The sequence below is a fragment of the Anas acuta genome, chromosome 2 (assembly GCF_963932015.1).
Source record: "Anas acuta chromosome 2, bAnaAcu1.1, whole genome shotgun sequence".
Lineage (NCBI taxonomy): Eukaryota > Metazoa > Chordata > Aves > Anseriformes > Anatidae > Anas > Anas acuta.
In genome coordinates, this window is record NC_088980.1 from 48,960,513 (window position 1) to 48,971,418 (window position 10,906).

The following is a 10,906-nucleotide window of genomic DNA, read 5'->3' on the forward strand; positions in this document are numbered from 1 at the left end:
TTGGCTGTACGTGAGTATTCACCAGCTGTTTTGGAAGTGTGGCAGGTTGAGCAGTTTTGTGGTTTATTCTGTAGCAAATGCAGTGCTCCTCTGTAAGTACAGTGGCTGCTTTGTGGTAATCTGTGGTGCTAGCATGCAATATAACCCCAAATATCCCTGCAAGCTAGGGGTAGATTATGCTGCCTGTTCCTGAATGAGAAAAAAATCCATGCATTGGTGTCTGTAAAGTTTGTGCTAAATTGTGATGATGCAAGGTACTGTGAGATTCAGGTGTCCCTCCCTAAGGAGAAACACAACGTAAAAGCAACTTCTGTAGTGCATTTGGATATATAGCATCACGTTGCATTTCTTACATTCATAAACTTGACTCCTACAAGGGAATACCAGTTGCTGAATAGGTTGATGAGATGCATAATGTCCTTTGCTGGAGAATGGAATCTGCCCATTTGTTATTGGGGTGTAAGTTTTAGTAGTAGCAGCAGCCTCCCCCTTTCCCTGAAGTAGGCTGGTGAAGGCCTCGAATGTGTGCAACAAAAAGCACAGCAGCAGCTCTGCTAAGGTGCTTCAGAAGTCAGTGACACAATGAAAAAACTGTTTGCTACATGCTCACAACAACTTCTTGTGACTTCTTGTGTCTTGGAAGGCCCTAAACAGAAGTTCTGACAAGGAACACTAAACAAGTGCTAAAATTTTACTTAAACCTTCTGACATCTGTACGTAAATCTGTAAGCTTTCTATAAGCATTAGGGCTAGGATAAAGGACACGATCAGTTATACATAAAACTGCCAGTTAGTGAGATGGTTACTTCAATATCAAGTTAACTGGATATATATATATATATATTTAACTTCCAGGATTGCCCAATTCCTAATACTACATGCCTGTTGGTTTTAGAACAGTATCAACTGTTTTACAGTTTGCAAACCATTTACATTCTGCAAAGCTTGATTATGAAAACATTTCATTATACAAGCATAAAATGTCTTTTTAAAAATTGCCAGGGACATTTAATAGGCCACACGACTCCAGCCTGCTTAAGCATTTACTTAAATGCCATGATCTTAGTGATAAGTGGTAATGAAGAACAAGAACCAGCTACTCAAAATTAAATACTAGGTATTGGTCAAACTTTAAATACTTTTGAAATACTTCTGAGTAGCACTGTTAGTTTTTTTGTTTGTTTTGTTTTTTTTGTGTGTGTGTGTGTTTTTTTTTTGTTTTTTTTTTTTTACCTCTACTGGCTTGGTGTTACATCTGAAGAACATCTGGATGCTGGGAAGTCTTTTTTTTCCAGTGCTAAAGCTGGCACAACAAAATTTCTGTAGAAATCTGAGGGTCTAAATGTAATGTAGCTACTATCACTGTCAGTTCAACAATAAATAAGGTAATGAGCCACACAATCCAGTGCTTTCACAGAAGTTATTTATTAACTGAAAATATTTTTCCATGGCAGTTCTAGTATCCAGAAATTGCTGAACTATCACAAATGTAATCAACATAACTGAGGTGTAAGAATTCAAGTATACGTTTTGTTAAAGAATCACAGCTTTTGCTTTGAAGACAACTTCAAGATTATTCTGTGCTTACTGATGTAGACATCACTGACACAAGGATGCTATGCTGGAATCCTACCACAATCCAATCTAGACAAAGGCTTTTTCAAAGCCTATATACATTATTAATTACGTTTTGTGCTTGTTATCAGACGTAGTAAAAAAAAAAAAAAAAAAAAGCTAGGAAAAAAGTAAACATTTACTCATTAATTTTAACAGTGCTATTCTTAGAAATATATCGCGATTTTAAATGCACCAATGCATCAGATCACTAGTTTTTACAACTAATAGAGCAGCCAGATAAAAAGTTTATCCTCCAACTGCACTGTCCCAAGAGGTACACCTACATTCAGAACTGCACTGTCATATAGCATTAAATGAGATTTCTTTGCCCTCATACTGCGGATCACATGCAGACAATTTTAAGTTTGTGCAATTAAAGTGGCAGATATTCCAACTTGTGTAGAACATCCACAACTTTGCCTGAACCATTGTGTTATTCATACCCAGACACCAAGTTACGACCTTTTTCACCCTCATTACGCTTTCCAGTAAGAAATAAACAATGTATTGGCAGCTAAGGCTGGCGAAGAGTTTCCTGTTCCACATCCTCATATTCTCTAAATTCAGGTAGCCTATGTGCTCAGTAATGCAGTCTCAGAGGTTGGGTGGACGCTTTCTTGCAATTAGTGTAGGTAGAAGTTGGCTATCCTTTTTTGTTCTTGGAAAAAGACATGTACTGCAACTAATAACAGTATTAAGTCCTTATTATCTTAAACATGCATTTATTTCTGGTGCATTGGAAATGCTTGGAAGGGCAGTAAGTGTTCTTTACCTGTCCTTCAACTGGCAGGATGCACATATACTCATTTACTGACAAGTAGTGTGTTACATACAAACACCCACCTGATCTCAAGTGTTAGATAAATATAAACATAAAAAAATATTTAGAAATAATAAGCACCAGTCAGTGCTACCTCATGTGCGCTTTAAAAAACCCTGTGAAACTCAGCTCTGGCTCTTTCATCAGTCTTATTTTTGCTTCATTGGATAAAATATCTTAAAATAGCCCGTTTCATAGGGTACATTCATTAGGAAGAAGTGGCATGTCATCTTCTCTTTTTTTCAGTAATTAATGGGTAAAATCACACCCTATAATTTAAGTACAGGAAACAAAATTTCTTCTCCTTAGTCTCTGCAGCATTGATTTATTTGCCAAATTAGCATTGCACTTTTTTTTTTTAATGCTTCAAGTCTTATTGAACTAATAACATTTAAATAGTACTGTTTGTTTCATATTAAGGATTCTTTAGATTATCCTTAAAGATAACAAAGTACTGAGGTTATGGGTAAAAGTTTCACCTATAGTCATTTTTAAGTCCTCATTAGATGACAAGTTAGCCAATTTTAAAGGTTTTTGTACCTTCCTCCTTAAAGGTTATTTTCCTGTGTGATCACGAATCAGATTCAAAGCACAAAGCCCAGAGGAACTGAACCATCTATCTGCTCCTGTCCTTTGGAGGTGGTGGGTAACATTCTAGACGCCTGAGCAACATTTACATCAGTGACCTTCCTTTTACAAAAGGACATTCTTTTCGCAGAAGGGAGTTAAGTGTATCATCATGTCACCGCTTGGGATTCATTCATACAGCCCTTTCAGTGTCCCCTGACAATTCTGTAAGTTATTCCTGCAACCATGCATCCTATCTTCCTCCTACTAGTTACTAACCCAGCAACTCTTTTGTACTTTGCTGATATTTTCCCAGGACAGCTAGAACACTCATACATACCCGACAAAGGCATTCAATCCCAAACCTGTAAGCTGTTAAGCACAAATTACAGCTCTTTGCTCAGAAGCCCAGAGCTTAACAGCTGGCAGCTCTGCAGCCAGCATTAACACACACTGACAAAGCTGTACTTTCACCTGCATGAACTCCTAGCAGTAGCTAAAAGACACTCCTCACCTTTCAAAAGCATCAGATTATCCCACAGTTAAAAAGAGACATGCCTGCTTCTAAAAGAAAGTTACATAACCACATTAGAAAATGCCGGTGTTTACACAAAACTCTAAAGGGAGTCTGCCATCCTCAATGCTTCCCACATCCTACACACACTCAAGCAGGCAACAACAAATGGTAGTCAGCTTTCCCCTTGACACACAGGCTATGATCTATTTTCATAATGCAGAAGTCTCCAAGTCCTGCCAACTACACGGGTAATCTAAGGATAACAAATGTGCATTCCTCCCTGCTCCTTGTTAGAGATAATGGGCACTGTGATTACATTGCTGAAAAACAACGTAGAAACATGTAAAAACGTGGCAGCACAGAATGTTGTATCTCTACACATACAGAACAGGGTTACTTAGTTTTGAAGAAGGTAAATGTTGCATTCATAACATATTTCTGGTTCAAAAAGCTTTTAAAACTACAAGGCTTTTCCAAAATGTTGAGATTGTGCTTTCTGAAGATTTTTATAAGCCTCCGAAGCAGACATATTTTATTTCTAAGTATTCATCAATGCCATACTTCGAACCTTCTCGTCCTAAGCCAGACTGCTTTACTCCACCAAACGGACTCTCCACTGAGGAGACTATGCCTTCATTTACACCAACCATTCCAACTTCCAGCTGCTCAGCAACTCTCCAGATCTGAGCTGGATCTTGGGAGTAGAAATATCCTGCCATGCAGAAACAGAGGTACAGAATAAAAAAAAAAAAAAAAAAAAAAGTCAGAAGGAACAATTGCAGAAGACTGAAAAAGATACTTCTTGACACGATGTCCATCATTTCATTAAAAATTGTTACCCCCTTAACACCGAATCTTATCAAAAACCTCAATAGTGTATTTATCTAAGAGTGGCATACCTGCTAAACCCACATTGGCTGCATTTGCTATGGCAATAGCTTCTTCTTCAGTCTCAAATCTGTCAATATAAAGAAAAAAATAGAAATGAAGCCTGCAGTTCATCTACCATCTTGCTCACTTACTGCGAAGAAGTAGCTTTATCAGAAATAAGTCAATGTGCAGTTTTTTCCAAAAATGTATTTTCAGTATCTATTTTAATTTTAAAGCAATGGAGGAGTTTCTACCACTTACTTTAAATTAAAGTAGTTAAATAATTAGGATTGCCTTTATCCTCCATAGATACTGGTAGCTAAACCTTTACTTCCTATGAGTTAGCTCACTCATTTCCTCAACTACATAAGCACTCTCAGCTATGACAGATGACCTACCCTATCATGTTCTTCCGTCATATCCAATCATTCTGGATGGAGGCAGGGAAGGTTTTAAGGAGCAAAAAGAGCTACAGAGCTATGTCATCCTCAGTCAGAAAAGCAGGGCTAGCAAATCATGACAAATTGCAGGCTCCTGCCTCCCCCTTCATTCTGCAAAACATGAAATTTGTGAGAGTTCTGCTGTTACCTGCCCCAGCTTAATTGCTGATGCAATTTAAAAGAAAACCATTTTTGAAAAGCTGCAGAGACTTAAATCAGGTCAAGAGAAAAATAAACAGGCTAGGTGTGCACAGTAAGTTTCCACATATTTACCAGTCTTACATTACATGACTTAGCTTAGTGATATGGTTTAGTGGAGGACCTGTTAAGTGTTAGGTCATAGCTTGGACTAGGTGATCTTGCAGGTCTCTTCCAACCTAGATGATTCTGTTATTCTTATTTGGCCTCAGAAAAATAACTTTTGGAAAGCAGTCATTCAACTCTTATTCATTCAAAACATTATGTCATTCTTTCTTATTGCTGTATCTTAATCTGGAAAATGAATGGTCTTACTTGATAACCGGTGCTAAAGGGCCAAATGTCTCCTCTTGTGTGCAAAGCATTTTTGTTGTAACATTACTCAGTAATGTTGGCTCAAAGAAATTCTTCCCCAAGCTGTGTCGTTTCCCTCCAGTCACAATTGATGCTCCTTGAGATACTGCATCATTAATATGTTTCTCAACCTGAGGTATGCAAAACAAAAATTTCAATGCTAGGACTTAAAAATGAATATCAATATATTTTACACTGAAGAAATAATACACTCCAGTATTAAAGAGAAGACTTTGAAGAGAGGTTTATACATTGCAGAAGACTATTTGCAATGTTACTTAAAATTTCTCTTGAATTAAACTATGAGTATGGCCCGAGCGTCACATACATTCACCTCTTCTACTGAAATGAAAGGGTTACAAATAACATAAGAGAAGTCTTTGCAGGACTGTCCAAACAGAAGTACATGACTGTCATTTAAAGACAAAGACAACAGAAGTAAGCTTTCAAGATGGTACTGGCAAAATCATTTTCCACTCCTGTACATCTACAATTGATCCAAAGACAAGAAAGTAATGAGAAAACTAAATAGTCTCAGTGTAAAATACAGTCCTTTGAAGTAACAAAAAGGCAGTTACGTGACTACAGTGCTTGCTCCGTGTGCATAGACATGTGATATGCACAATACTTTTGTGATGCACATAGGGAAGGAATTTCATTACGTCCATGTGTTTTATCCTTTGTCTAGCCAACAGTTCCAAGTATTTTCACATCCCAGTATTTTATGCACAGGAAGAGTCTGACAGCATTCATGTATAGTGGGATTGAAATCAATCCAGCATATAAGCGAGCCATAGTATTTTAGCAAGTATGAACCACATAATTCAATAATCTTTAAACTTAGGAAGGGTGAAATATTATAGAAAATGTTACTTATTACTGGAGTCATGAGTCATACAAACCAGAAGACCCGAGACATGCATAGAAGATTTCAAATGATTACAGCATTGAGTGCTCTGGTATTTTTAACCTCAGTGTGTGATTTTGCTTAGTTTTTGCTAGAGGCCCTGGTCTCCAAGGCCAGTTCTCAATCACAATGCTTCAGAATTGTAGAATCACCACCAAACTCTCGTGGTGTATCACATTTCAGTAAATGCTCTTCTTGAGAACAGACAGGAAATAATTAGGAAGAATCATTCCCTCCTAAAGGAGGAATCTCTTTTACATTAACTGGCCACATCTGTTCCTCTACATACACACGTGGGTTTGGAGGAGGCAACAAGCTCCCAGCTACACTGCTCATTCTTTCTAACAAAAAACTTGAAAAAAGTTAAATACAGTTCCAGAGTTACCTTATGGATCATGAAAAGGAAATAAAGGTATCAAAATGAAATCTTTTATTTGTACCTTTTCTACTGCTTTTTCATTAATTAGTGGCCCTTGGGTAGTATTTGCATCAAATCCATTTCCAACACGTAGCTCGCTCCTTATGGCTTTAGCAAACTTTTCCACAAATTTGTCATGGATTCCCTTTTGCACCAGGAAACGGTTTGTACAAACACATGTCTGAAAATAAACATGAAAAGGAAAAGCAAACAGTAGTTTATATTGTATTTCATTATGAATTCATTCTGGCTTTCATGCCACAATGTCGGGTTACTACAGTTACTGCAGCCTATTTTGATTACTACAGTCTCTCAAAAGTAACAGCCATTTATCTTTCTATGTCCATGAAAGTATGAAAAAAGGGATTTTACTACATTGTTATTTGGACTTGCTGCCTGATAACTGGCTTAAGTGCCCAGAGCCATGTGTGGCCCCAGGCATCTCTCTTCACAATGAATTGCTCTATGCTTTCCCTTTACATAAGATAGTTTATTTATACAGCTTAAACTACATATACAGCTCTTCTCCTTCCAGAAACAAAGACAAAATGGTTACTCTTACCTGTCCTGAGTTTCTAAACTTAGAAGCAAGGGCTCCTGCCACAGCACGGTCCACATCGGCACTGTCAAACACTATAAAAGGAGCATGCCCTCCAAGCTCCATGGAAACTCGCTTCACGGTGCCAGCTGCATGCTTCAGCAGTATCTGAGGAAACATGGAAACCTGTACCTCTACCAGAGGTAAACTATGGAACCACAGAGCTTACAGATGGAAGGCAGTGAAAAGCTACCTCTGGCAGCAAGTTAATCTGCATCTTCTCTTTAATGCTAGGCCATCTTTTTTGTCCCATCACAAATACAAGAACTAATTTCACTCATTAAAATCTTGAGAGACCACATTCTGGCCAAGAAATAACGAAGAAAAGGATTTTCATCAACTTCAGGTCAGGCTTTTATACACTAATATTGTCACTTGTTTGCTTGTTCACTTCCTTTTCACGAACAGAAATCTTGACAACTCTTACAATTTTCCAATATATGACAAAATTTGGGATTAAGATTTGCCTTAGGTATCACAGTTTTTCTTACAAGAGATGCAAGGGTCTCACTTCTCTAAGAATTTCTTTCAGCCAAACAGCACCTCTGAAATTCAGTTTCAGCATTCTTATTAGTATGTTGTCACAGTCTGATATGTAACGCGAGCATCTTATACAGAACTGTTCAGGTTATAATTTAATGAGGGACAATTATGCAGAAGTTGCACATAGACATCCTTCTATGAAGTACTGACACCAAAATAAATACAGTATCTCAACAAATACACACATATTTAGACTGTCTGCATACAGTAGCCAGAGGAGAAGGCTCTATTGGGAAGCACACATTTTCCCCTACCTTTCCAGTACAACCACAGTAATAATCTTCAAGGATATTCTGCGCACTTATGTACCTTTCCTGTTTCAGTGGAGCCAGTAAAAGATATTTTGGCTACCAATGGATCAGTGCACAAGACTTCCCCTACAGCTGCTGCCTGTTGTCTGGAACAAGGAACAACATTATACACTCCTGCAGGAATTCCAGCCTGGTTTGCAAGCTGCAACAAGAGAAACAGAATTTGCATTATCAGTGCATTTTGTATTAGGAAGAGCCCCTTTATGTTTATTGTTTTCACGAAATCAGTCTGCAAGCTAGTAAGAGCCCAAGGTGCACAGCACAGCTAACAGATGCCACGTGGTTAGGAGCACAGCTTCACTCATGTTTAAGCCAAAGGAAGGATATGAAGATGTTTCTTGTGGCTCAATGGCCAGGTACGTGTTTAGGCTCTAGACCATATTAGAGGCAACTTCCAAAGATTTCTAATGAACTAAAACCTCTGCATCAATTCATCCAACTTGTCCTTTCTTCATGTATGCAGTTGGCTACAGTTACCAGCAAAGGCCATTTGACTCCCTATTTATGGGCTCTTATTTACAGCTTCAGTCCGTTATTAATGTAAAGCCTAGCATAAAAAGCTCACCTCTCCAAGAGCTAATGCTGATAAAGGTGTATCCTCTGCGGGTTTCACTACTACTGTACATCCAGCTGCCAGAGCTGCACCAACCTTCCGGGTAATCATAGCACTGGGGAAGTTCCACTAGGATGAGAGAAAAGAACAATCAAACTTGGGGACATCTTGCCTCCTGTTTTTGTAGAAGTAATAGGTGTTTTATGCAGTTAGATTGTTGCCTAAACAGACCTGCATGATGTGCTTTGTCCTAGGTGAACATTTGAAAGTACTGCCAATTCAGGAAGAAGCAGGCACAGGGATAGAAATGAAACTTTACAGGGATGTTTCCTGAGGCAAGAGGAGCCATAAAGCCCCATGCCGTGGGCTGAGCTGAAAACCTCTGTATGATCTGCAAAAATCAGCTGTACTTACTGGGGTTATAATAGCTGCCACTCCCACTGGCTGTTTCAGCACCAGAATTCTTCTGTCTTTTGCAGATGCTGGAATGACATCACCATAAACTCGGCGCGCTTCTTCCGCAAACCATTCCAGAAATGAGGCAGAATATAGGATTTCCCCCTGTGCTTCTTTCAGAGGTTTTCCCTTTGATTAAATCAGATTGAAGATACACTGTAAGTGGCAGACTGAAGCAATACAAATACATTTAGGTCATTTCAGAGTTCTTTTCAGAATGTTTTATAATCCTGTGTCGTATATACTGCAGTCTCCGGAAAGGACTTCACCACCAATAGTTATGTGGTTTCAACATACAGTCATTATCTTGCCAGTGCTTTGACTGTGGTGCCCAGATTTGTACCTGCACTAGATGAGGAGCTGGGACAGCACATTTTACAACTTTGTGAAGTGTTATTTACAAACTCTGCAGTTAGCTGCTACCACCATTCTGAAGATGATACAAACCATGGCAAAAGTTACGAGTTTATGTCAGGGACCATTGTTTTGGGGTGTATTACTTTGCAGCACCCACCTCCAGGCATGGTCCTGTGGACTGAGTGAGCATTTGCTGTTGGAATGTAACAGAGAAGCTGCTGTGGTACCTTCCAGCACGGCTTTACTCAAAAGGACGCCTGCCTGTGAATTTGCAGACTGCTCTGTGACGCAAAGCAAAACACGTTAAGTGACCGGGAGATTTGCTTTAATGGTACGGTCACTCTGATACAAAATAAGATGCTGATGCAGACATAACTCATGTCTTACCAGTTTCAGTGAAATCGCTTTCACTTGAAGAGGCCAAGCCACAGATGCTGTGCATCAGTTTAACAAGGGATATTGTAATTACTGCAGTTATTAATTACTTGTCAGATGGCTTCCCAGTCCTTAATGGAGAATGCAGTAAAAGGAAGCCTCCAAGAACCGCAGCCTGTGATCCCCAGCAATGCTTGGTCTGCCTTATTATCAGGACTGTACTTCTGGACACATCCTTTCTAGCTACTTACTAACCTTGTTTCGCTACATGATGATTTCTGCCCTGTTTAGGGGCATTCCTCGCCTAAGGAGAAGCCCAGAACCGCTCGGCTGTGCAGCACCACAGCTGTGGGGCAAGGCGGCCCCTCTGGAGAGGGACCCCGCGGCTCCCCCTCCCTCCTTCCTTCCCTCCCTCCCTCCGTCCCTCCCTCCTTCGCTCACGTTCTCCGCGGTTATGATGGCGGCCAGCTCGTCCTTCCTCTCCACCATCAGCTCGTACCACCTGCGGAGGAGGCCGCTCCTCTCCTGCGGGGACACAGGGGCTGCGCTGTACCGCGGCGGGGCGCTCCGGGCCGGGCCCGCTCCCCGCACAGCGCTCCCCCCCCGGCCCCCCGCTCACCTTGGCGGCCAGGCGGCCCCAGGCGGCCCCGGCCCCGTGCGCCGCCCTCACGGCTTCCCTCGCCTCGGCCGCGCCGCAGTCGGCCACGGGGCCCAGCTCCTGCCCGCTGGCCGGGTCCCGCACGGCGAAGGCCGCGGGTGCCTCCAGCCAGCGGCCACCCACCAGCCCGCCCCGCCGCACCAGCCCGCCGGGCAGCGCCCCGCTGCCGCTCCGCACCGGGACCGGGGCCGCCGGGGGCTGCAGCAGGAGGAGGCGGCGGCGGCGAGAGGCAAAGGAGGCGGCTCGGCGGGGCAGGAGGCTCGCCATGGCCGCACGGCTCGGCACGGCGCCGGGGGAGGAGCCGCGGAGCAGCGGGGCGGGATGAGGGGAGGCGAGGGCAGGACGGG

General features: G+C 41.4%; 1 protein-coding gene across 2 annotated transcripts; it reads right to left on the bottom strand.

Annotated features, from left to right (window-relative positions):
- Positions 1–1,406: 1,406 nt before the first annotated feature.
- ALDH5A1 (aldehyde dehydrogenase 5 family member A1) lies at positions 1,407–10,868 on the bottom strand. 2 transcript variants are annotated; one of them, XR_011093986.1, is made up of 11 exons: positions 10,521–10,868; positions 10,343–10,426; positions 9,128–9,298; positions 8,726–8,842; positions 8,159–8,302; positions 7,271–7,414; positions 6,731–6,889; positions 5,345–5,514; positions 4,790–4,942; positions 4,421–4,479; positions 4,090–4,233 (listed from the first exon to the last, which is right to left on the bottom strand). XR_011093986.1 is itself a non-coding variant. In XM_068674716.1 (10 exons), exons 1-10 carry the CDS (start codon positions 10,824–10,826, stop codon positions 4,028–4,030), a joined length of 1,560 nt encoding a protein of 519 aa, XP_068530817.1. In that variant the 5' UTR covers positions 10,827–10,867; the 3' UTR covers positions 1,407–4,027. The 2 variants fall into 2 exon arrangements, 1 of the variants encoding a protein (XP_068530817.1); XM_068674716.1 differs by lacking the exon at positions 4,790–4,942 and having other exon boundaries at positions 1,407–4,233; positions 10,521–10,867.
- Between the last annotated feature and the right edge of the window lie 38 nt (positions 10,869–10,906).